General features: G+C 36.7%; 1 protein-coding gene and 1 long non-coding RNA gene across 5 annotated transcripts in view; one reads left to right on the forward strand and one right to left on the reverse strand.

Moving 5' to 3' along the window:
- Nucleotides 1-22,822, forward strand: part of idh3a (isocitrate dehydrogenase (NAD(+)) 3 catalytic subunit alpha) — a 63,676-nt gene extending 40,854 nt beyond the window's left edge. For 2 of the 4 annotated variants that reach the window (XR_015525584.1, XR_015525585.1), the window contains 5 exons: nucleotides 2-104; nucleotides 9,027-9,091; nucleotides 16,303-16,387; nucleotides 16,509-16,661; nucleotides 21,898-22,822. Coding sequence is in view for 1 of the 4 variants with exons in the window: in NM_200951.2 (NP_957245.2) it covers nucleotides 2-104; nucleotides 9,027-9,091; nucleotides 16,303-16,387; nucleotides 16,509-16,661; nucleotides 21,898-21,981 (490 nt within the window). In the remaining 3 variants the exon portion in view is untranslated. 4 annotated transcript variants of the gene reach the window in all.
- LOC147837838 (uncharacterized) overlaps nucleotides 1-25,812 on the reverse strand; it is a 220,598-nt gene that overhangs the window by 21,646 nt on the left and 173,140 nt on the right. The window lies entirely within an intron of this gene.

Raw genomic sequence — 25,812 nt, forward strand, 5'->3', positions numbered from 1 at the left:
GGCGGATGTCAGATGGTCTGTTTTTGCGGAAGTGCAGAGAGGTTGCAGAAAATTTTAAGGATGTGAAATTCACTGAGATGTATCTGGATACAGTGTGTCTCAATGTAAGTATAGATTTCTTTCATTTCTAATTTTTTAGAACTTTTTAACACTTTTAGTGTCTGTAGCAGTCAAGCATTGTTGTGTCATCTGTAGTAAATCCACTCCGAAGGCCAAACTCCTAAACTCCAAGTAGCCACAAAGATTATTATTTTGCTTTTTCATCTAAAATTGGTAAAGAAGGGCATTGGATATGATGCTCGATAAACTCATTCATAAGAAGATGCTTGCACGGATGCTGCTGCTGTTTCAGTATGTCAATAGATGTCATGTTAATGGCATGGTATTCAAACTCACATTGGTAGCATTTAACGTTGAGTAAAGCGCTTAATCAGTACCTGAGGGGATCATTGTCACAGAAGTTTATGCCATTTTACAGTCACAAGAAAAAAGAAACCGTTTCAATTTTCAAGTGATGGTTAGAACAAAAAAATGTAACCATTTTGTATTGTTTAATTTTGCTAACCTTTCATTATGCTTAGGATTAAAACAATCAATAAATTAAGCTGCTGTAAAAAAATGTACACAGAGCCCAACATGGAAGTTTGTGATTGGGTCAGCCCTATGTCAATAAAGAAAAGAACCAATGGGCTGCAGATTATGTCACATGGCCGCTCTGTCCGGACGCTGGTCAAACTAACCTCCATGAACTATCTTTATATTATTTATATAAATAAATAAGCAGAGTCTGAGAGTTTTAGTTTTTTGACAGTTTATTTCACATTTCTTGTTTGTAAAGGCTAAATACAAATAAAAAGTGAACATAAATTTTTTGTATTGGTATTTATTTTAAAAAACAAAGTTACAAGTGCCTGGAGGTATATAGACTTTGCATATTCAGTTTGCAGACATGTGTACTTTAGGTACAGACATCTATAGTGTGTGTTCTTGGCAGTTTTTTCCTATGTTTTTAATATTGTCTATATCGATATCGGAATTATATTGTATCAATCAAAATTAAGAAATCTATAGTGATATAAATTTTTGCCATATCGTCCAGCCCTGGGACCAAGTGGTTAAACAATAAGTGATATGAGAAATGAGTGATGATCGATGTTTTTTTTTTTTGTGATGAGATGTCATGTGAGGCTGCCCTAACCTATCTGACCCGGGTGCAAACCTTTTTACCTGTTACAAAATTATAGTTTTAAATCTATCAAAACACCAAGGTACTTGTACTTAAAACATCTTGTAATGTTTCCCTTGATACCAATACATCTGGTACTTCCCTTAACCTATTGTTCTTAGAAAAAAACATACACACTGTTTTAGAGATGTTCAACTGTAATCCGCACTGTTCTAACCAGGTTAAACTATGTACTAGCAATTCTGTGAGTTTGTTTGTAACTTGCAACACATTCCTCCTTTGAATAAATATAACAGTGTCATCTGCATACATTTGTATATTAGTATAAGGACAAATGGATGGAAAATCAGTATTATATAAAGTAAAAAGTAAAGGGCCCAAAATGGATCCCTGCGGAACACCTGTGGATATACCTAATGGGGCAGATTTGTAATTCTGTATATTAACACACTGTGTGTGACCAGACAGGTATGATTCTATCCATTTTAAAGTTTGTGGGGAGAAGTTACAACCTACTAATTTGCACATGAGAATTCTATAGCTGCGTCCCAAATGGCACACTATACACTATGCACTCATGCACTATGTACTTATGCACTTACACACTCAACAGGATAGTATATGTATGTAGTTGTGTCCCAAATGGCACACTAATGTTTTTTTACCAAGCAGAAATTCAAACCGTTTCCCTGATGACGTTTGATGGTTGCCAAATCAGTGAAATAAACAACAGAATTATCAAATAATACCTGCCATGAGTATTGCCGCATTCACCATCGGGAGGCGCTATAATCAGTCTCGTAGGAGAATTTTGCTTTCACCATCTAAAATAAATAAAGTTATTCAACATGTGCGTCCGATAGCTCCGCCCCTTCCGCTACGTAAGCAAACCTGCGTTCGTTGAGTGCGTGAAGTGTCCATCGTTACACACTTCATTTTAGCGGCTGAATGAGTGCATCATCCGGGTAATTAAAGTGCACTTATTATTTTTAGAGTTTTCAGTGTGAACACACTACTTACACTATTTATACTACAAAATGGCGTAGAATACTGCATAAGTATGCGATTTGGGATGCAGCTCAAGATTTACAGTATCAAAGGCCTTCCTGAAGTCAAGAAATACAGCCCGAACGACCCCCCCATTATCTATTAAAGACTTTACTTTTTCTGTGAAGTAGAAATTTGCCATCTCATTTGAGTAGTTTGCTCTGAAGCCAAACTGCAATGGATCTAAAGTAAAAGAACTATTATTTAAGTAATGTGTGAGGCTATCAATTATGCACTTAGCCAAAAATTTTACTTAATTTTATATTAATTATAATCAAAATAAAAGTAATAGCTAAGACACTTAAATTGAACTCAACTACCATTAAGCTCCACGTACAGGGAAATGAATATAACAAGAAATATCACAATACTCAACATCAACATGGCAAATTAAATTTAAACCATATGTTATTTGAAAAAATTACACTTTTGAGTAATCAATGTGGCTATAATTGTTTTTTATGCAAAATAAAAATAAAAACAATTTTTGAAAATTTTTCAAAAATGCTTTATTTAGAGCAGATCAGAAATATGATGCAAATGACATTAAAACTCAAAATGAGGAATAAAGAAAGACATCTGGACTCCAATTGGTCACCAAGCAGACAGGTGCAGGAGACACATAGACTGTGCAGGAAGAAGCCAGATGGACCGGAGCAGTAGAGACCTCAGTACAGCTGTCAGGACTTAAACAGGCAGAAAGAGAGACCTCTGTAATCCAGTCAGGAGCCAAACAGGCAGCAGCAGAAAAGTCCTCAGTACAGCTGTCGGGATTCAAACTTGCAGAATCAAGAGAGTCCTCAGTACAGCAGTCGGCACTCAAGCTGGCAGCAGCAGAAAAGTCCTCAGTCCAGCTGTCGGGACTCAAACTTGCAGAATCAAGAGAGTCCTCAGTACAGCAGTCGGGACTCAAACTGGCAGAATCAAGAGATTCCTCAGTACAGCAGTCTGGACTTAAACTGTCAGCAGCAGGAGAGTCCTCAGTACAGCAGTCGGGACTCAAACTGGCAGCAGCAGGAGAGTCCTTTGTACAGCATTTGGGACTCAAACTGGCAGCAGCAGGAGAGAACTCAGTACAGCAGTCGAGACTCGGATACACGGCAGTAAAGTAGTAAAACAGGCAGCGGGAGAGACCTCAGTACTGCTGTCAGGACATAAACAGGCAGCAGGAGAGACCTCAGTACTGCTGTCAGGACTCAAACAGGCAGCTGTAAGAGACGGGGCAGCACTGTTGTCAGGAGCCAAACAGGTAGCAGGAGAGACCTCAGAACTGTGGTCAGACGAGGCCTTGTTGTATTTTTTAACACCTCTTAGATGAGAAAAGGTCCATCTCCAAAATTTTCTCTTCTTTTTAGAGGAACGCTCCTTTCCTCTTCCTTTTTGACGATCCACATCTCTCTCTAGATGTAAATCGTTTTCCACTTTGTTTGTGGAAGATTGTGGTGGTGTACAATGATGATAATAGTCCACACTGCCACAATCATTTCTTGATGGTTTACAACATGAACTGAGCTGACCCATATTTGAATTGTCAGAGCTACAGAATAAACAAACCGACAAGAGTTGCAGTAACATACAGTATGATGTCACATATAGACCAATTACCAACCTACGTCACACATGACGTCATACGGGTCCCCGGTTGCAGAAAACAGACAGGCTGCAATGGGAAAGATATCGTGTTTTGCGGTAGGATGCCGAATTCGAGTCCAAAAAAAGAAAACTTAACTTTTACCACACCACACACTGCTTTAATACCGACTGCAGACGTCTTTGGCTAAATGGGAGCTGAATGAAGTAAGGAGCTAATTAGAAATGCTGGACTCTGCAGTTCTCATGTCATATCAGGTCAGTTCACGCTTTGCTGAATCAGACACATCACTCGTTTTTGGTTGCAGAAATGATTTCAGCAAAAACAGTTACATGTGGTTAATTAATCTGCGGACACTGAATGCTAACAATGAAACGTGAAGGTTACGTTTATTAAGGTAAACTTAGCTTTATATTCACACATTCATTTACTGAGAACTTGTGACACATTCCCTATATTGTTTACCATGGCACTTTGACTATTCGGTCTGAAATAACCTGCTAGTGTGACTTGAAAACAACATTAGCACTGTTTATTTGACTGAAAATGTTGTACTTTGATAGTCATTGGCTGTTGCTAATATGATTTCGCTATTTAGAGTTTGCAAATAATATTTTTATGAAATTATATTATTAAGGAGAAAGTCTGAATGTGCGAATATAAAACCAACTTTAGGGTGAAGTTCACTGTCAGAATGCAGTCGTTTTGCGTGTTGGTGATTAATTACCCAGGCCTTGTATAACGTTAGCTCCGTCTTGTTTCCTTGTCTTTGGCTAGGCGGAATCTTGGTGTTTAGCTCTTGAATCTGGTCATGATGGAGCAATATTTATTGCACATGACCACAAAGAACAACATTGTTGGCATCCAAAGACTTGTAGACCTTTAACTTCTCTCTTGTAAAATCACTCGGAGCTTCATTGAGATTGTATATTTCGGGCTGGATGCTTGGTCACTTCGTCTTATCCAATATTCATTGGGAGGGTGCTATCACAAATGGAGCTGTCAGATGAACGCCGCTCACTTTAACGTTAATTTTGCTGAATCACTGTGCTTTTCACTGGGTGACTAGCTGTTATAATATGCTGTAAGCATTATGTAAATAATATATATAATATGCAAGTAATATATCCTATTTCTAAAACAACAACAAACTCTGCACCGCATCAGGGGCCTGTTTCAGAAAGCAGGTTAAATGAAAACTCAGAGTATTTTAACCCTGAAATGAGAGAAACTCTGGGTTTTCCGTTTCAAAATGGCAGGTTTGTTAAACTAAAGAAATCAGGGTAAGTCAAGCCTGTTTCTGAAAGAGAGGTAACTTTAACTCAGAGTCAGTTACTGTGGTAACTTACTCTGTGAATCTAACCTGGTCCGGAGCAGGTTTTATTCTCTAAACTCAGAGTTTCTGTCGGCCTCCTCCCCCTTTTTAAAGATGAAGCGTATTTCTCGCCTTAGCCTTACGTCTCCGCACACCTATTTTAGAGCTCATTTTGGAGATGTGCATAAAAACGATTGATGGCAACGTCATGATTCACATAACTTTTGAAAATACGCATAATATAACATGTGCATAACTGAGTAGGTTAAACTTTTATTTCATAAGAAAAGATGCGCATAAACTACGAAGTACACTTAATAAATTACAGTATGTACATTAAAAAAAGGTTTGTTGGAGATGTTGATGAAAATGTGTGTGAATGACCAACCAGCAACCAACCAATGGACAAACCAGCAGACTGAGCACACTGCAGAACATCTTAAATGTTGTTTTAGTCATTCTAAAATGCCTTTACTGTTTCAGTATTAGTGTATATTATTAACTACCTCCGAGCGTCTGGAGCGTGTCAAGAGTCTCCGTGTCTCATGGCTTTAAACGCCCCCACATGTTCATTGTTTGTCAATTGTCTTCTGAGGCGCAAGTATAAAATAAAAAATTATTGATGCAGCTTATTCTACCGCAGTAAATTCTGTTTTTACTGTTGATATTTGGCACAAGTTAATCAGGAAGTGACGAGTGTGTTCTCTTTGACTCTTTGGATAAAAACGCTGCTTTATCTTTTAGGCGTTATTCCAGTTTTGCACAAATTTATGTAATAGCCTGTATTTTGATGGAAACACAGCTATTGCCTACATTTTTGTCACACACAGAACAAAGTCACGTACGAGGCTTGTCCTTTTTTCCATAAATATTAAGCTTAACCTTCGAAATGTACTGTTACTAGATTAATGGGATTATTATTCTGTCTAAATAATTTTTAGCACTGCTTACCGTCTTAATGTTATATCAACCTCTATCACTTGATCAATAAAAAGGCAGACACAAGTGCACAGTTAAATCTATTAAAACTGATAAAGGTGTATAAAAGTTTAGAAAAAAGTATAAACATCACACATTACATTACTTATTTTATTATATTTAAATGTTTAAATACTTTAAAAAAAAAAAATTCTGCATAAACTTGAGCAGCTGTTTTCCCAGGCTAACTGTCTCTGTTTCTCTGATGTTTGCTTCTTTTTAAAAATATACACTCATATTTGCTATAACTTTGCTTGAGCAAATCAAGTTCAGCTGGAGAAAGAAATGGTGATCTCTTTTTTTAAGATGTTCCCATAGTCACTCGTAATATCTGCGCTTCATTGATAATGCCTTTTTATAGTCACGGTGTGCACGCTTAACTCTGAGTTGGTCTACTCAAAGTTGATTGACCTAACTCAAATCCGCTATTCTGAAACCGAAAACTCAGAGTTTTTAATCTCTCGGTAAATCAACTCAGAGTTCAAGTTTAAACTGCGAGTTGTTTGAACCTCCTTACTGAAACAGGCCCCTGGTGTCATTCCCTCGCTGTAAATGCTGGGGCTCCCGGTTGCTTTCTGCCACCTCCCTGCGCGCGCATCCTGAATGTTTACAAACATGGTAATTGGTCTATAGAACTCGCAAATAGAAGCCGGCATTCTGTGGCTTCTGGTTTCTATGGTTATCAATTCCATTGTGTCCTATTGGCCCATTTCACCAGGTTTAAATGTCATTAAATTCGCAGGTACTTTACTTTTGACAAAAAAATAAAGTAATTTATATTAATAGTAGTTATTTATATAAACACTTATTATTGTTTAGAATATGAGAGGACTGATTAAGGGTTAATATCTTGGTTAAATTTAAACTATGGCTAGTATACAACAATTTAAGTGCAGTAACAATATTGTTTTGTTTGTTTTATACATTATATTTAATGTATTAGAAAGTGTAATGTGCAATATTTTTGTTTTCTGGAGTAAAAATTGTTAATTTTTACAATGATTTCCCAAAGACACACTAAAATGTCATCAAGTTTAACAACAGTGTGTATTTCAGAAAAATCTTGTCAAGCATATTTACACAAACCATTTGATGACATAATAAATAAATAATATACTCGTTTTGGAGCCCCAAATCAAAATATAGAGCAATGTTGTAATATGTAACCCTGGACCACGAAACCAGTTGCAAGTCAAACGGGTATATTAAAAAATAATAGATTTTTATATTATGCCAAAAATCATTAGTATGTTAAATAAAGATCATATTGCATAAAGAGATTTTGTTATTTTCCAACTGTAAAATGTCCTGAAACAAGTTTGGTTTCTATGTAAAGTTCAGGATTTCCCCTTTCATAACCATCAATTCTTCATAATGTCACTACAGTGGTAAGCCAAAAGATAGCCTTATATGAATCTTTCTTGCATCAACAAAACTGAATTCATATTAGTAACGGCCAATTACATCCCCTCTGACTGGCGATTTGAGACTTCACATGCACAGAATTCTCTGTTGACTCTGTTGAAGTAAAGTAGTATGGACTCAAAAATGCACTTGGGTAAAAAGTATCCATTTCTACTACCTGATTTAGTATAGTGCTAGTAACCAGACTTTACATCATATTGATGCATTTATACAAAACTATTTTTTGCATTAGGCTATATCCATTTCATCATCTTCAAACAGCAGCTCTCATACACATCCCAGTATTTCAGTGTTTGCTTGTTTGTTCAGAGTATTGTGGATATTTTATTTCATCAATATTTCATCAATGTTAATGATATTCATATACTTGTTTTATACAAAAGGCAACATAGGTGCAATTATAACCTCCAAAACTTTACATGGTCTTTTTTTCATGCGATTATTAACTGATCATTTGCATTATACATTTATTGATAAATCTCTTAAGTACAATTACTTTCAATGTTCTAAAGCAGTGGTTCTTAAACTTTTTTTCATCAAGTACCACCTCTGAAAAAAAAAATCTCTCCAAGAGCCACCATAATGCGCAGTATTGAAATACAGTAGCGCAGTAGACCAGTTTAAGCTACAGCTCTCCACAGTTCAAAAACATGGCAGATTAATTACTATTATTCAGAATATTTATTAATGTCAGACACTTTAAACGTTATAAATAGTCTGAACGTTAGGACTTTACTGTGCTTAAATGTAAGCAAACAAACAAACAAACAAACTAATAACATGAACATTTTAGTTAAAATGTGCTTTTAAAAGTAAAAAATGGTAGGTTACTGTTCTTAAAGTAAAAAGAAATTGCTGTACTTAAATGTAAAGTATTAACATATAGTAGTCTATTCATCAACACCTGAAAATGTTGCCTGAACCTCACAAGTATATGCAATATATCCTCATATTCATATAACATTTTTGATAAATTTTGAAATAGCATGTACATATGACTTATTTGATTCCTCCGCGCACCACTAGAAGGAAGCTCGCGTTCCACAGTTTGAGAACCGCTGTTCTAGAACATCGGAAAGTCCTAATACTGAAGAACAAATCCATCGATACACAGATATATGTACAATTAATTAGCATACTTTTTTTCTCTAAATTGCATTTAGCCGATGTTTAAAAGTTTAAAAATCTAACAAGTCTAGCAAAATTTTGACAGACTATAGCTATTCTAATTTAATTTAGACATCGTATAATAATTTAAAACTAATATTTGTTTTTGTTATCAATGTAGTCTAATAAATATATAAAATGTGGTTCTGTCTCATCTAAATAAATATTTATGATCAAGTTTTAATCATTCTCAGTGGCAACCTACCAGTAAACACTGGATCATTTGTTAATTGTTAAAAGGTATTTGAAGTAATAAAGTTACCCTAAATTAAACTTATTTTTGAGAACTTAGCTTGGTTTATTTTTTTCTTCTCTAGATGGTGCAAGATCCCTCTCAGTTTGATGTCCTCGTAATGCCTAACCTTTATGGTGACATCTTGAGGTGAGTTTGTGTAAATTGTTTGCGATTGAGATCGAATTCTCGCCTAAAGTATTGGTATTGTGTGAAAAAATATTACGTGCAAAAGTGAAAAATAAACACGGAATAAGAAACAACGCTTGTGTGCTCATATTTAAATGTTTTGTTTAAATACCAGTCTTCTGCAGTCTTTTCACCTTTGCCCTTGTTTCCGCATTCTGTGCTTGTATTTTGCTTGATCACTTCAATGCCACTTGTGGCTGCTCAATGTGTGCTTTTGTTTCCAAGGAGTTTCAGATAATATAGACACCTGCCAGTGATCAGAGGGGATTCATGTAAATATTATACACTGGAATCACAGACGGGTGTGTGAAGATGCAGAGTTTCACATTATTATTATTATTATTATTATTATTATTATTATTATGTATATTGTAACCAACTTCAGACACATTCTGTTGATCTCGCCGTCATAAATGTATAATTTTTTTAAAGAAGATTCTCAAAATAACAACCAGAGGTCTGCGTATAATACTAGTAGATTGACGCTGCTATCACAGACAAAAACAGTATACAGTAAAGTATACATGTTTTTTATGAATATAAGCTCTCTCTCTCTCTCTCTCTCTCTCTCTCTCTCTCTCTCTCTCTCTCTCTCTCTCTAATATATATATATATATATATATATATATATATATATATATATATATATATATATATATATATATATATATATATATATATATATATTAGATTTTATATAGGAAAAACCTTCTCATTTCGGGAATCCCTTGTTTCTCTTTTAACATTGGTCAGTTTGCAGAGCAAAAGGTGCATACAAGAATAGCTGAATTAACAGAACCTGAGGTAGCCCCTATTTTTTTCCACTTACAAAAGAAAAAAAAAACTGACCTAGGCTACATATCTGACCTATCTGATCACAAAGTGCATAAAACAAAATAGTGCACAGTAGTAGGCTATTAGAAATAACATTGTTTCCTTTTAAAACAAAATAAACAACTTGCAAACATTTAACCCAGGAACGTCTCAAAGTACAGGTAATAAAAAGTGCACACTTGTTTAACTATAACAACACTGAGGGAACATATTCTAAGGGTGCTTTCACACCTGTGAATAGATTCAGTTGTTCCAAAAACAGAGATTACAAATGTTACATTGTTGCTCTTTGCTCTTGGAGCGGTTAGCTTTCACACTGCTAATCGGACCAAAAGAGCTAAAACAAGTCACGTGCGAGTAAACTCTCCTCACATTGGTCAGAGTGTCAAGGTTTATTTTGCAGCGTCCCACTCAGCTGTCAGGAGGGGTGGTGGTTTGACATGGTGCACGTGACGTGTCTGAAGAGTGGGGAGAGATGCGGTGGGGAGGGGTGAGAAGGGTGCGCGACGATACCTATTTGAGGACCGGGAGGAAGACGCGAGATTACCGGGAGATCATCACTTGTTTGCGGGCATCCGGAGACTCAGGAAACTTCCAGCCCTACTCATAATTTTCTCTTCATATAGCCGTATGCCTATTACATATCCATAAAACACAGTGATATAACCACGCTCGGATCGGATCGCTTTCTCACTGCAATCGAACCGCTCCAGGGTTTGTTTCAATCGAGCCGAGACCACCTCACTCAGGCGGTCTCGGAGCAATTACTATTTGCCCTGTTCACATATGCCAAACGAACTGCGCCAACAGGGCAAACGAGACAGGTTCCAAAACAAAAGTGTAGGTGTGAAAGCACCCTAAATCACCATGTGTGATTGGGCATTTCTGTTACGCATCCCACATTATATTGATGTATTGTAGGCTAGTTACCCTGCTGATTTAGCGGGAGAAGTGACATTTTTGTTTTGAACGAGAACAGTGCCTTTAGGTTTGTAAGTTGTCAATGCAATTCAAAGGCATTGGTGGAGCGTATGGTCAATCAGGGAGCAACGAGAGTTGCTTTTTATGGAGTTCATGTGTGAAAATTTTGGCTCACATATATATGTTGATTCAAGCATACCGAACATGTCGATCGCTACTTACTTAATGTTAGGGAACTGATGTGGGTTAACATCAGTCCAAAACATTGGTTACAGATGACTGCATGTCAACAAGTTCTAGTGTGAATTTCCCCTTGTCAATGGAAGGGACCAGTTTCTTAGCTCTGGCGGATAAGTCCCCTTCTATTGCAACAGTGAACGGGTCTCTGACAAAAACGGCCAACTCCGTAGGGAGCTCAAGTCCATCCAGTCAACCAGCAAAGTTATTTTTTAACATCGCAATGAAATCACATCCATGAAAAAAACAAGTATTTGTCTGTCCAGGCAGGGTTAAACTTACGATTTCCATTGCCAATTTTACGTTTCAGTGTTGAGAAAGACATAATGATAGTAAGTAACCTCAGCTACTACCGGCACGCTCTGCATTGTTTGCGTGTTGCCGGCTAAGTAATTATGTAGTAATGCACTTTTTTGGTTGGTACCATAGACATAATAAATACTTAATATTTATATTGATATACTATATATTTGAATTAATATATATTTTTATATTAAATTATATTAAATATCAATTTATGAATAATTATATTAATTTAATATCTATGTGCGGAAACATGGGCTGGGCCACTCGGAGGTTGATTCTGGGCAGCATGTGGCGTGTGGGCCGCTAACTGAATAGCCCTGCCTTAAGGTAATCAAAAGTCGCTGCTCATAAAAGCGGAGTATTGGTTTCCATGTAAAGGTACTCAGTGAAAGTGCCAGATGATGTTGCAAGCTGTCAAAGACAGGCCATTTCTCTGCCTTTAAGTTGCTTCCATGAGCCCTCAAATGTTTTATTAAGTTTGATGTGTGTCCCCCCTACACACAACTTTTGTAAAGCGTCTGCTTCATGTTGCTGTGTCAGAATCCTTGCTTGTAAAATACAGCCATAATTTTGAACGCTTAGTTTAAGCTAATTTGATGAACGCGATCATGCGCTCAACGGGTTCGCTGTACTGCGCACGTTGTCTGTGTGTCTGTGTGTCTGTGTCTGTGTCTGTGTCTGTGTCTGTGTCTGTGTGTGTGTGTGTGTGTGTGTGTGTGTGTGTGTGTGTGTGTGTGTGTGTGTGTGTGTGTGTGTGTGTGTGTGGCTGCGTCCCAAATGGCACTCTATGCACTCATGCACTATGCACTTACACACTCAACAGGGTATAGTATATGTATGTAGTGTCGTCCCAAATGGCACACTAATGTTTTTTACTAAGCGGAAATTCAAACCGTTTCCCTGATGACTTTTGACGGTTGCCAAATCATTGAAGTAAACGACCAAATTATCAAACAATACCTGCCGTGAGTGTTGCCGCAATCACCATCGGTAGGCGCTATAATCACTCTCGTAGAAGAATTTTGCTTTCACCATCCGAAATACATAAAGTTATTCAACATGTGCGTCCGATCGCTCCGCCCCTTCCGCTACGTAAGCAAACCTGCGGTCGTTGAGTGCGTGAAGTGTCCATCGTTACACACTTCATTTTACCGGCTGAATGAGTGCATCATGCGGGAACTAAAGTGCACTTATTATTTTTAGAGTTTTCAGTGTGAACGCACTACTTACACTATTTATACTACAAAATGGCGTAGAATAGTGCATAAGTATGCGATTTGGGACTCAGCTTGTGTGTTTGTAGCCCACTTAGAATCCAACATGGAAATAATTTTTGTTTGTTATTGGCATTGATTGTTTTGAAATTGAAATGGCACTTACATGCCTGTGTTTTTATTTCTGTAATAAATATGGCGTTTCGTGATTGATCATGATTAATTACGTTAATTACGTTTCGTGATTAATCATGAATAATTACAAAAAAGTGTGATTAATTACTTGATTTTTTAAATTATTTGACAGCCATAATGTATATAATAATTTACACCGACAGGTGTCTGAAGTTACAATATATACTATAATGCAGTGGTTCCCAACCTTTTTCTTATATACTGTATGTGTGTGTTTGTGTAATATTAATATATAATATGTATAGAAAATATAAATTAATCACTTTTAACTTGTCTTGGCCTTCAATAAAACCAAAATTTAGGTAGGCTTTGTCATACTGTTTAATCTTTTTCTTTGCCTTTGAAGAATCACTGCATTTACATTTCTCTGCCGATTTTGTTTTAATTTGCCTTTACGACACATTGACAAGCACATTTCGTGAGTGAGCAAAATATTAACAATTATTTAAAGTTATTTATTTTAATTATTTTTACTATTATGTTGGAATTTACATATATAATAGTAGGGCTGCTCGATTTTGGAAAAAATCATAATCAAGATTATTTTGGTCATAATTGTAATCATGATTATTCAAAACGATTATGAGTTAAAGTCAAAATTATTAGCGCTCCTGAGATTTTTTTTTTTTATATATATATATATAAATATTTCCCAAATTATGTTTAACAGAACAAGGAATTTTAACAGTATTTCCTATAATATTTTTTCTTCTAGGCTTTTTTGTTTTATTTTAGCTAGAATAAAAGCAGGTTTAAATATTTTGAAACCAATTTAAGATCAATATTATTAGCCCCCTTAAGCAATAAATATTTTGATTGTCTGCAGAAGAAACTACTGTTATACAATGACTTGCCTTATTACCCTAATTAAGCCTTTGAACTGCACTTTAATCTGAATGCTTGTATTTTAAAAAAATATCTAGTAAAATATTATGTACCGTCATCATAGCAAAGATAAAAGAAATCAGTAATTAGAAATGAGATATTAAAACTATTATGTTCAGAAATAATAATTTAAAAAAAACTTCTTTCAATGAAACAGAAATTGGGAGGAAAAGGATTGCTAATATTCAGGAGGGCTAATAATTCTGACTTCAAGTGTATATATGCAGTTATTTTCCACCCTGCAAAGGAAAGAGAAATAAATACAATAGATTATAAATATTAAACAAACTGTGCTTTAAGCATCTTCACTGTAAGAAAAACACTTTAGCTACAGCAGTGCTTCAGTCAAGACTAGTGAGGGATTTTCTCGTTGTTTGATTAATAATCATAAAAACAGGCGGCAGTAGGAATATTTCTCGCTGTCTCTTTGGTTTCTCTTTCACGTGTCTTTTGATCCTCAACTCGTTTGTTTATCACACAAATGAGGGTTAATATAAATAATTACTAAACACCGCATTTTTGACACCTATTTGACCATTAAAGCGCTTAAATGACTTTAGATGTCTGCGCTCCTCTGCTCGTCTCAGTGTGCGAATGAGAGCAAATGCTGACCGGCTGCATGCTTCTGACTAAGTGTGTGTGTTGCACGCGCTCTTTCGCGCTTTTAAGAGCAACCCGTGTACAACTGGAAAGGTGGCGGTATATGATGCAATAATCATTAATGCTTTTTTATAATAGTTTGAAATCGAATTAATAATCGATTAATTGTACAGCCCTATATAATAGTGGACCATTTTTATGCCTTTTTCTACCTCAATGCTTATCCTCTCCCGCGTCCCCCGCGGACCCCAGGTTGGGAACCACTGCTATAATGGACATGGGTCTGATGTTACAGTTTATATGTATAATATCTACACCTGTTCGTGTTTCCAGGGAGCTTGTATCAATATAAACACTGTAACTTCAGACACCTGTCCATCTACTGGCTGTCATAATATATATGGAATATATTTTATGTATATATGGAATCTTTATATGAATCCCCTGTGATCCCTGTCAAACTCAAGTAAGGCTTCGATGTTCTGCTTGAGTAGATATTAGAAATAGTTGCGTATACTTCTCTACATGTCCAAATATTTTTTTGCTATGCATAGATCATAGACCTCTTAAGGCTGATTTATACTTCTGCTTCGAGTGATTGGCACAACCCCCGGCACCTGCCTTTCGCATGGTTGTGTATTTATACTTCTGCATGCTGTTTGTGTTGCTCTGCAAAAACACTTTCGAAAAGATAGCTGGCAGTAGATTTTTATGTTCCTCTGTTTTAAGTTTCTTTGCGGGAGTTTTGTTTTTTCTGAATGCCACAAGTTTCTAAAACTCACTGGCGGACATGCAACAATTTTAATCATTGGGGAAAAAACACAAAAGAAGCCTTGCTCTAGAGCTAGGCTCTAGAGGACTCGACATTTGGAAACAATTGCTTGCTTGTGGCTCACAGCACCGCCCAAGCTCGTCACCAGTACCAAACTAACCAATTAGTTACATGAACATCAGTTACATTAGTTACAATTATTAGTTGCATTTTTTTGAGGGGTGCATGTCAGCCATGGCGAGGGCTATATGACCGTGCGAAGGCTGCACTGGACCATACACTTGCACTTGACACAGAACTATATATCAGCATTTAGTAACACTGCTGTGAAATAGACCATTCACATATTGCGTGTTTTGCGTACACAAATTCGTTATTTTCAATGAAGGCACACGGTTGGCTTACGCGTGCATATTGGGAGCATTACCTGGTTCAGCAATACATCAGCCTTCCACACCACAGATGTTGACTCTTTTGGCACCAAGTTCACCTGTGCTGAACTCATCATACCTGTTTATGCAGGCCATTTGTCTCATCATACCTGTTTATGCAGGCCATTTGTCAAACTCTATTTAGGCGCGCTGTATTATGAATCGAGCTGTAGGGTGATTTTAGAAATCGTGCATGTTCAAATCGCGATTTCGATATGATTTTAATTAAATGCACAGCCTTAGGGGTCAATATTATCTGAAACGCTTGGAAACACTGAACACCCCCAGCCACACTGAGCAGCCACGAGCATTAGTGACATCAACTTTCCCTTCATATTATTGGCTAATGGAGCAACTATCAATCTCGACTAGTGGACCAAAGATGACGCTGAAGCCTGCCTGTGATTTCAAATAAAATACCATCTTTTGGAAATATAAGCACAGAATGTTGGAACGAGTTAAGGTGAAAAGACCATAAGCACACAAAACATTCAAATATGAGTGGAAAAAATTATTTTGTTTGAACACGTTTTCATTTTTGATTCACCCTCATTATCTTTCAGTATGTGACTTTGTTGTTTCTTATTCTGCGGTTTTTTTTTTTTTGTTTTTTTTTTGCATGTTATAATTTTACACTCAATGTACATTTTTTTTTTTTATTTACATACAATATTTTTTGATTCGCAACAGTGTTACTTTAGACAGGACTTTGATCCCATACATGATATAATTATCTCATAAATGCATCTTTTGCCATCTTTCGATTTTGTTTTTCAGTGATCTGTGTGCTGGATTGATTGGCGGTCTTGGAGTCACTCCCAGTGGGAACATTGGAGCCAATGGCGTTGCCATATTTGAATCTGTATGCTTCTGATGCTGGGGCTGATGCAATAACTTCAGCTATATAAAACATCATTATATTAATAATAATAATTCATTAATGATTAATTAATAATTTTGATCCTTTTTTTTTTACATGTAAGGTACATGGAACGGCGCCTGATATTGCAGGCAAAGACATGGCAAACCCCACTGCCCTTTTGCTTAGTGCCGTCATGATGCTGCGCCACATGGGACTGCATGGTCATGCAAAAAAGATTGAGACTGCTTGCTTTGACACCATACGAGATAAAAAGGTAGAACCAGTCATTGAAATATAAATGTAAACATTAAAGATGCTATAGAAATCAGAGTTAAATATTAAAAATGCCATTTTTTGGGACCAATATCAGGGATGTAGAAAAATAGATAATAATATATAGGCCAATATTTATATATGCATATTTTAGAACAGAACCATTCAAAAGACATTCATGTGTCCAAACTTTTGACTAGTACTATATACAGAAACATATATATATATATATATATATATATATATATATATATATATATATATATATATATATATATATATATATATGTGGGATTTCGAGTAAGCAATTTTTCATACATCAGATTTTTTTAATGTGCGTACGCACATTTACAGCTTTTTCCCGTACACAATGTTTTAGTATTAATTCAACGCAAATCTTTGTATATGAGGCCCCAGGTGTTTAGGGCAAAAACTCAAACATCAAATGATGTGGTATGGAGTGTAAAACATCATTGGGCTCTCCTTACTGACAGAAAAGGTTGGCAGGTTGCCTGTAGCAATCAATGGCTCGTGCTCTGCTGGACAATATAATTACACCATTTCAACCATTTTATCTGTTATGTTTTGTGAAATATGTTTAAAAAATGATTATGTTGGCGACATAATCGACAAATTTGCCGATATCAATTCATTGGCGAGAGGTTAATATCGGTCGTATATAATCGAACCGTATATGTCGGCCGATACAATCGAAAAAAACAATATATTGGTCAGGCTCTTCATAGAATTCACTGATAAATTGTTTTGATTTTTTATCTCTGATATCACCATAGATGGTACGTGGCTTAGGTAGATGTAGACATTTCTCAAAAACTGAAAAAGCACAAGAAAATGGACCTAGCTTGTAATTAAACTTAGGCCGTACTCACACTAGGTACAGTTCCCTCGAACCGGGCCAAAGCATGCTTGTCCCCCCTCCCGTCTCCCCCGATGGCACGCTTACGTCATCGCTGCTAGGCTGTTCAGTGAGAAGCACTCTCTCACTCAGCAGCACAGTGGAGATTTCTCTAGTTATATCGTTTCAGTCGTTTGATATGCCGTCAAATATTTCGCCAAACAGTCCTTAGGGATGCGGGGACACATAGTCAGATATTTCGCCGAACAGATCCGCCACTTTTGGCGCTCATAAACAATCATAAAGCCCTCGTGCTGCAGGAAAGAGGAGGTCTGCTGAAGGCGCGCAGCTGTCGTGAAGTGAGGAGTTTGCGTCTTTAATAAACTACGGCAGTTTGCGTTCACTGAACGGTAAGAATGATTAATAAATCCATATGAAACAGTCCCTTAAAAGTCACGTCTCGCTTTCAGTTTCGGGCTTTGGCTCATTTTGCACTCACACACAAGCGTACCGCGCCAAAGCCCAAGTGAACCGCGCTCAGGCACACCTCTTTCAACCGGGCCAGGGCCGGCCAAGTGAACCGTGCTTAAGCCCGATTCAGCGCACTCACACTTCTCAAATGATCCGGGAAATGGGCCTGGGCACGGTACGGATGGCATAGTGTGAGTAGGCCCATCATAGGTGATCTGCCAAAATCCTATCCGGTTAGCATATTATCTTTGTACGGTGGGGAGGGACTGTGATTCAAAGCCACATCTCCTGAAATCGCGAACATGCAAACCACATCACAACAGCAGCCAACCTATTAGTTCATGTCATTTGCCAGTTAAAAATGTTGTTAGTGTTTGGCCGGTGGCCTTGCAGAAGTTACATTTATTACTGAGCCACACTCACATGCTATTGCAGAGCGAATATTTAGAATAGCATGGTAAACACCATAGGAAGGCTATCATTGTTCAAAAATGAATCAATGTGAATATAAAAGCACTGTAGCTCATTAAAGCAGGTTAGGCGGAATAGCGCAATTTACTGATGTTTTGTTGTCAAACTAAATAAGAATATACATTATCGATGCTGTTAAAGGTCCCTTATAAAACTGAAAATAGTTCAATCTTTCGCCAGGAGATTTCAGTGGCCTGTGCAAATCATAGATATAAAATATAGGTGCATGTAAGCCATTCACAACACAACACAATCTAACATATGCTTAGCCTGACTAAAATAGTTTTAAAACAGAACATTACCTAACAGTAATACTTCAGGTATGGTGTCGTCCTTCCTCCAGCATGCAAAAGTAATTCCAATATTGATTCTGGATTTACAAAAGTTTCAATTCAGCATTTGATTTCACCGTGTCTGTGATTGTCTCGTGTGTGCAGCACGTGTCGGGAACGTGCAGCGCTCATGCAGGCAGTCAAGCGCGAATGGCGGATCTGCATGAAAAGAGATGCACAGAAGTCCAAATCTTAATTGGATGAAAGTTTTTAGTTTTATACCTTATCCAGAATATAAAAATACATTTAAACACATTTAGATCATTTACTTTTATCATTACTATTGAACTGTTAAGAGACTTTCAACCAGCACAACAAAAAATGTTTCTGAAGACAATCACCTACTGCACCTTTAATAGAAATAGACTATGAACAAAAATGTATAATCTTTGCCATGTTTTGTGCCTGTTGCGTTAATAAATTATTATTATTAAGTATGCACCGATCCCGATACTTAGATATGATATTGGCTTGATACTGCATATATGCTGTAGGCAAGTTTCAGGTATGTAAAGAAGGTGTAAAAAGCAAAACATTCGTTTTTTTTTTTCGTTTTTTTTTTGGTTGTTAGTGGAGGAGCCAGAGAGGGAATTGCAGATTAGTAAGGAAAGTGGAGACTAAATAGTTGAGTTTTTAGTCATTTTTTTGAAGACAACGAGAGACTCTGCCGTTCTGATGCAGTTAGGGAGTTCATTCCACTTTCTTCCTTCTTTGGCATGGAACCACGAGGCGACGTTCATTTACAGAACGCAAGTTTCTGGAGGGCATAGGGCATCTGCAGAAGTGAGAGCAGATAAGGAACAGCGCAGCCAGAAATCGCTTTGTATGCAAACATCAGAGCTTTGAATTTGATGCGAGCTGCAACTGGCAACCAGTGCAAACAGATGAGAAGCGGAGTGACTTGTGCTCTTTTAGGTCCATTAAAGGCCACTCGTGCTGTTGCGATCTGGAGCATCTAAAGAGGTTTGATAGAGTTAGCTGGGAGCCTGGCTAGTAGAGAGTTGCAATAGTCCAGTCTGGAGAGAACAAGAGCTTGAACAAGTAGTTGAGCTGCATTTTCAGATAGGAATGGTCGGACCTTTCTGATGTTGTAGAGTGCGAATCTGCACAATCGAGCAGTTCTAGAGATGGGGTCCGAGAAGTTTAGTCGGTCATCAATCCAAGGCTTTTTTATATTTTTGGAAAAGGTAACCATTTTGGATACAGTAATGGTTGCCCCATCCATCTGGATTGAAAAGTTATGATGTAGAGTTGGGTTGGCAGAAACTTCAAGCATTTCTATTTTCATGAGGTTAAGCTGAAGATTATGATATTTCATCCAGTGTGAAATGTCTGACAGGCATGCTGAGAAACCGAGGGATCATCGGGGTGAAAAGAGAACTGTAGCTGGGTATCATCAGCATAGTAGTGGTAGGAAAATCCACGTTTCTGGATCACTGATCTTAAAGATGTTGTGTAGATGGAGAAGAGAAGTGGCCCAAGAACAGAGCCCTGTGGTATCCCAGTGTTTAGATACTGTAGGTTGGACACCTCTCTCCTCCAAGACACCCTGAACGACCTGTTAGAGAGGTAAGATCTGAACCACTGAATAACCGTGCCTGCAATGCCTTGTGACCCAAGCATAGATAGTAGGATCTGGTGGTTTACAATGTCAAAAGCAGCTGACAAATCCAGCAAGATCTAGATCAGATTGCATTTGGAATAGAGGAGTAGAGAGAGGGTTATTACATGCTCTACACCCACAAAGTAGGCCTACCTAAAATGTTTAATTAAAAAAGCCTCAATTATACATTGGACAGAACCTCAACGCACTTATTTCTTTCATTTAAGCTGCTGTTTTGCAAATGTCTGCAGATATCGGAGCTCTGTGTGCTCTATGCATGCATGCAGCCAGCACATGAATGAAAGCGCTTGAGTTTAGATTACAAAATGAAAACACTGACTGAATCCTTTTTAAGAACCGGCTGTTTGTCCAATCATTTTTTTTTTCTTCTGTTTAATAAAAATATCAGGCTACCTCAAATAGATTGCTCCACGGCAAATATGCATTTAATTAATGCTCTGCTGTTAGTATTATATCACAAAATCTCTGTCAACGTTTTAATTAAAAGTTATTGGTTTAAAGATTCTCTTTAAAAGTTTAAAAGTTCTCTTTTTTTGTCACTAGGAAACAACTGAATCAGCTGAGCTGTATTGTGGGCAAGTGTTCCTGTCAATGTTGTTATAATTGTAATATTTAAAAGCATTATGATATTCAAGATTTGAAAAGTCATACAGCTTTAAAACACTTTAAACAGCGAACACAAGTCTTCATCATCAAAAGCTCACCGTAGTCGTCTTGACAACACAAACACTGCTGTCACCTCAAAGGAAACCCTGCTTCTGCTTTCATTTGATTTAAAGAATGAAAAACAGCAGCTAGGGTAACATGCTTTTTCCTCTGGAGTAAACGATTCAACCATTTAATAAACCATTCAAAAGATGCACCTCTCAGTCTCAACACAAAAAGCTTGTTCGCTGTGATCGGCCCCTTATGCAGCCAAACTTTAAAAATGTATAAAGCAATATTTTTAAATCGTTTAACTGATACCAGTAATCGGTTACAAACGCACCCTTTCGGTTAATGGTTAATCGATTATTTTGAGCATCCCTACTTGGGGAAAAAAAAGGCACAGTATCGGTATCAGATTGGTATTGATCGATACTCAGACTTTTAGTATCGAGATCGGATCGGTTCCAAAAAATGGTATCGGTGCATCCCTAATTATTATTACATTTATTTTTTTTACAGTATTTTTTTTTCAGTATGATTATGTATTTCTAATTGAAATGGAATAATCAGCACTGGGTTTTATGCTTGTGCTCCTTTCAACATTTACTCACTGCAAACTAGCGGTTGGAGGAGGGTGGCTAAGAATATTTCTGTGGTCTTTTGCTCAAACAAGATTTATGTGTTTGAGGCTCATGTCATTTTCATGCACTGAACTGTTATTATTTTAACCATGCCTAGGTATATCGGAATAACATTCTATAGCACCTTTAATTTGGCTTACATTATGAAGGCATATGTTTCTCTTACATATGTTACCCAATTTTATATGTTCCAGGTTTTGACCAAAGATCTTGGTGGAAACTCGAAGTGCTCAGAGTTTACAGCTGACATCTGCCGAAGAGTGCAGGACATGGAATAAGGCTTTTCTAATATGTGCATTTAAATATCATGCCTAAATAACTGACAGTAAAAAGGAATATTAAAAATGACTCTTCCTACCATTCTGCTGTTCTAATAAGTGTCTGCATTTTTGTTTCTGCCAGTCCATTATGTCTTATTTTGTCGTTGTTGTTGTTGTTTTTTGGTGACTATTTGTGTGCTGTTTTAATTTGTCATAAAGGAACTAAATAATAAATTTATGATTATATAAACCATATTTATTGATCAGAGAATTCATCAATTGCATTTAACTAAGCAAAGAGGTAACAGCCTCCTATTAGATAATTACTGCATGGATGATTGTTTCAATTAATAACAAATTATTTGAATCTTACAAATGCAGAGAGAAGCTTCTCATTTGTTAAGCCCAGCTAACACTGCGACTTATTTTTAATAATCCAAAATGATTGTATCATGTCAGACTGCATGAACATGGCTTCCATATCACACCCAGCTGCCATAATGTAGTGGTGGGCAAAGTGAGGCTTCATGAAACACTGAGCAAATTTGAGTCTAAGCAAATGTGTCGAAGCTTCGAAACGTTGCGAAAACAGTGACACCTAGTGGTCATTTTTTTATGTATTGCACTGGAACAGCTTCAGCTAAGAACCAGTTATGTAAATTGAGGTATTAAACCGTACGTTGTAGAGTTGAACCTTCAAGAGATATAGTGGAGTGGTGAGAGTTCCTTGCTAAAATACATGGATAGTGGGTTTGAAGCCAGGCTGATACGGCTATTTTGAAATGCTTAATATCAGTTTGAAATGCTTTGTTCTTGTATCATTTTGTTTTAACATCGTAATAAATACTTTGTGAATAAATATCTTGTTTTGGTCATAAAAAAGGGTGGTTGCTAGATTAAATTTTATTATGGCGATGCAGTGTGGTGTTCCGGTTTCCCCCACAGTCCAAAGACATGCAGTACAGGTGAATTGGGTAGGCTAAATTGTCCGTAGTGTATGAGTGTGTATGGATGTTTTCCAGAGATGGGTTGATGTGTTTGCTGAGTAAAACATGTGTTGAATAAATTGGTGGTTCATTCTGCTGTGGTGACCCTGGAATAATAAAGGGACTAAGCTAAAAAGAAAATGAATGTATTTTATTTACATCAACCCAAACCCTAAACCCAACCATCATTGTACTGTAAAAATATTAATTATTGTTTTACAGTGTTACAAAAATTATGCTAAATTGATGGCATTTCCGCAGCTGTATTCTATCTAAACTACACCATAAAACAGTAACATTATTAAAATATATAAAATCATAATTTCAGAGCATTTGTACAAGTCGGGATTCGAACCCAAAAGCCATTTGAAGCACAGTAACAACGTGCTTGCACAGTCCACTAGGCTCTATGGTACAAGGGCTTTTTTGACCCTGTCAGTCAAACGCAGATTCGCCAGGTCTTGAAACCCTTCTGAAATGATCGATGCTTTGATTCGCTTTAGTCACTTGACCCGGTGTTTCGAAACACTTACTGTGTCACGTGACCTGAGCATTTCGGATGCTTCGGTGCAGTGTTTCGAAGCACGCGCTTCGGGATATTGACACTGTGTTGAAACATCAGTTTCACGTCAACCATCCCTACCATAATGTCAAACTGAAAGACAATGAACATGCCTCAAACACAGAAGAAAATTCATCTGGAGTTTCACGTCATCCATCCGTGACACTTTCATTATACTGTGTTCTGAAATGATTCCTTACAGCTTAACATAAATGATCTGTAGCAGCAATGTTGCACTCAGCATGCCTCGATAATAAAACTAGCAAGAAAAAAAGTGTTGATAATTCTCTCCGGTTGTTTAAAGTTGTTGCACAGATTGAAATTTTTGGACACTGTCTAAACTTTACTAGAAGGAAAATCTGATTGCAACAGCCACTAAGTGGCTGTCTATCAAGAATTTACTACAAATTAAGAACTGTCCAGCACATTATTAAAAACGGTTCATCATTCCAGAGTGATGGGTAAATCAGTGTAAGAAGATAAGTAGATGGTGTAGTAAATGGAGGATGTCGGACATCGTTATTTAACCATTGTTTATACCAATTTCCCATCTCTAAAGGACCAGTGTTGTGCAAGTTACTTCCAAACTGTAATTCATTACAGATCACTTATTACTGTTATTTAAATGTTATCCCTTACCTTACAATATTACTTTCTCAGAATTGTAATATGTTACATTACTCATATTACTTTTTAGTTACTTTCACCAAAATAACTACAGAATTAGAACTTAACATTATAAAATTCTATAATGTTCTATAATGAGCATTTTACATCCAGTAGAAAGTGATTTGATGTAGCAGAATGACTGTGACCTCTCCAGGCTACTTACAATATAGTATATAATTGGCAATGTGAAGGCTCAAGACGATCCAAGAAAGGATGACAGCCAGAATTACAAATGATCTGTTAAAAGTATGGTAGAGGTAAAGTGATTATCTGGCAATATCTGTGAATGGCTTGGCTATATTCATATTAGACAGAACAGGCCGATATGTAAACTCCAATGCCATGACAAAATACAGATTTAACCAAAATACTATAATAACCAAAATACTAAAATAGACTTATCATTTTTAATCTAATAAACCATAACATTGTTGGCTGTATATTATATGATGAGATATTTTAAATAAAAAAAGCATTTAGACAAAAATAAAAACTAACGCAAGCAGAAATGTAACTAATAGAAAAACTTGATAAGGTATTATAGCCTACTGTATTATTCACTCTTCAAATAAATCTCATTATCAATCACATTTTTTTTATGGCAACTAAAATAAAGTGAACTAGTGTCTGTTGTCTTCCACATTGTTGATGAGATTGTGGAGGACATTTTCCCTGCCATCATCTTCATTTTGAAAAGAAGCTGTTCCACAGTATGGAAGCATATGAGTAGCATAATTCAAATCAAAATGTAATATGCAAAATGGCAATGCAATATGTTAAATGGCAATGTATTTCTGTATTTAAATTTGCATTTTCCAAGACATATGAGAATGTTTGGTGAAGAATGAAAATGTAAATTAAATTACATTGTTTGCATTTCTCATTTCAAACACTGTTTTAATATGTAAATTGTATCCACATTTTAAAGCTTCATAAGTAGCAAAATTAAATTGAAAATGCTATACACAAACTGAATTAGATGTGAATAAAGAACAAGCAGAAACTTTGGCAAAATGATCATTTAAATGTTATTTGTCCTAAATGCATTTACACTCACGTCTAGGAAACGCAGGATTACATTTTCAGCATAACAGCATGGGATGTGTGTAGCAAAATTAATTTTGAAATGTAATACGCAAAACGATAATGCAATATGTAAATGGCAGTGTATTTCTGTATTTCAGTTAGCATTTTCCAAGACATATGTGCAATGTTTGCTGCAAAATGAAAATGAAAAAAACATAATGCATTTTCATTTAAAACACCGCGACGAATGAAAGCCGATTTGAAATTGAAAATGCATTCTGGCCTGGCCACGCCCACAGACGGCCGACGTTGCTGCAAGGCGGGTTTTAGGTTATGTCGTCACAGCTGCAGCGAGGACTATTTGGGACATTTGGCAGCATAAACATGGCGAAGTCTGTTCCTCAGCGGCTTCGTGAAGCTGCACGAGCCCTCGAGCGTGTACTGGGAAATACTTTAGAAAACCAATCACCTCCTAGCTCAGTAAACTTGGCCTTAGGTTTGATATTCGCGCACGCAGTTTTAGGGATCATCTGCGATTTACATCAACAGAACCAAAACGTACAGTAACGCAAAGCAGAAAAAAAATTCTAGAAGATTCCAATAAAT

This window comes from Danio rerio, chromosome 25, assembly GCF_052040795.2.
Source record: "Danio rerio strain M-AB ecotype USA chromosome 25, GRCz13ab, whole genome shotgun sequence".
Lineage (NCBI taxonomy): Eukaryota > Metazoa > Chordata > Actinopteri > Cypriniformes > Danionidae > Danio > Danio rerio.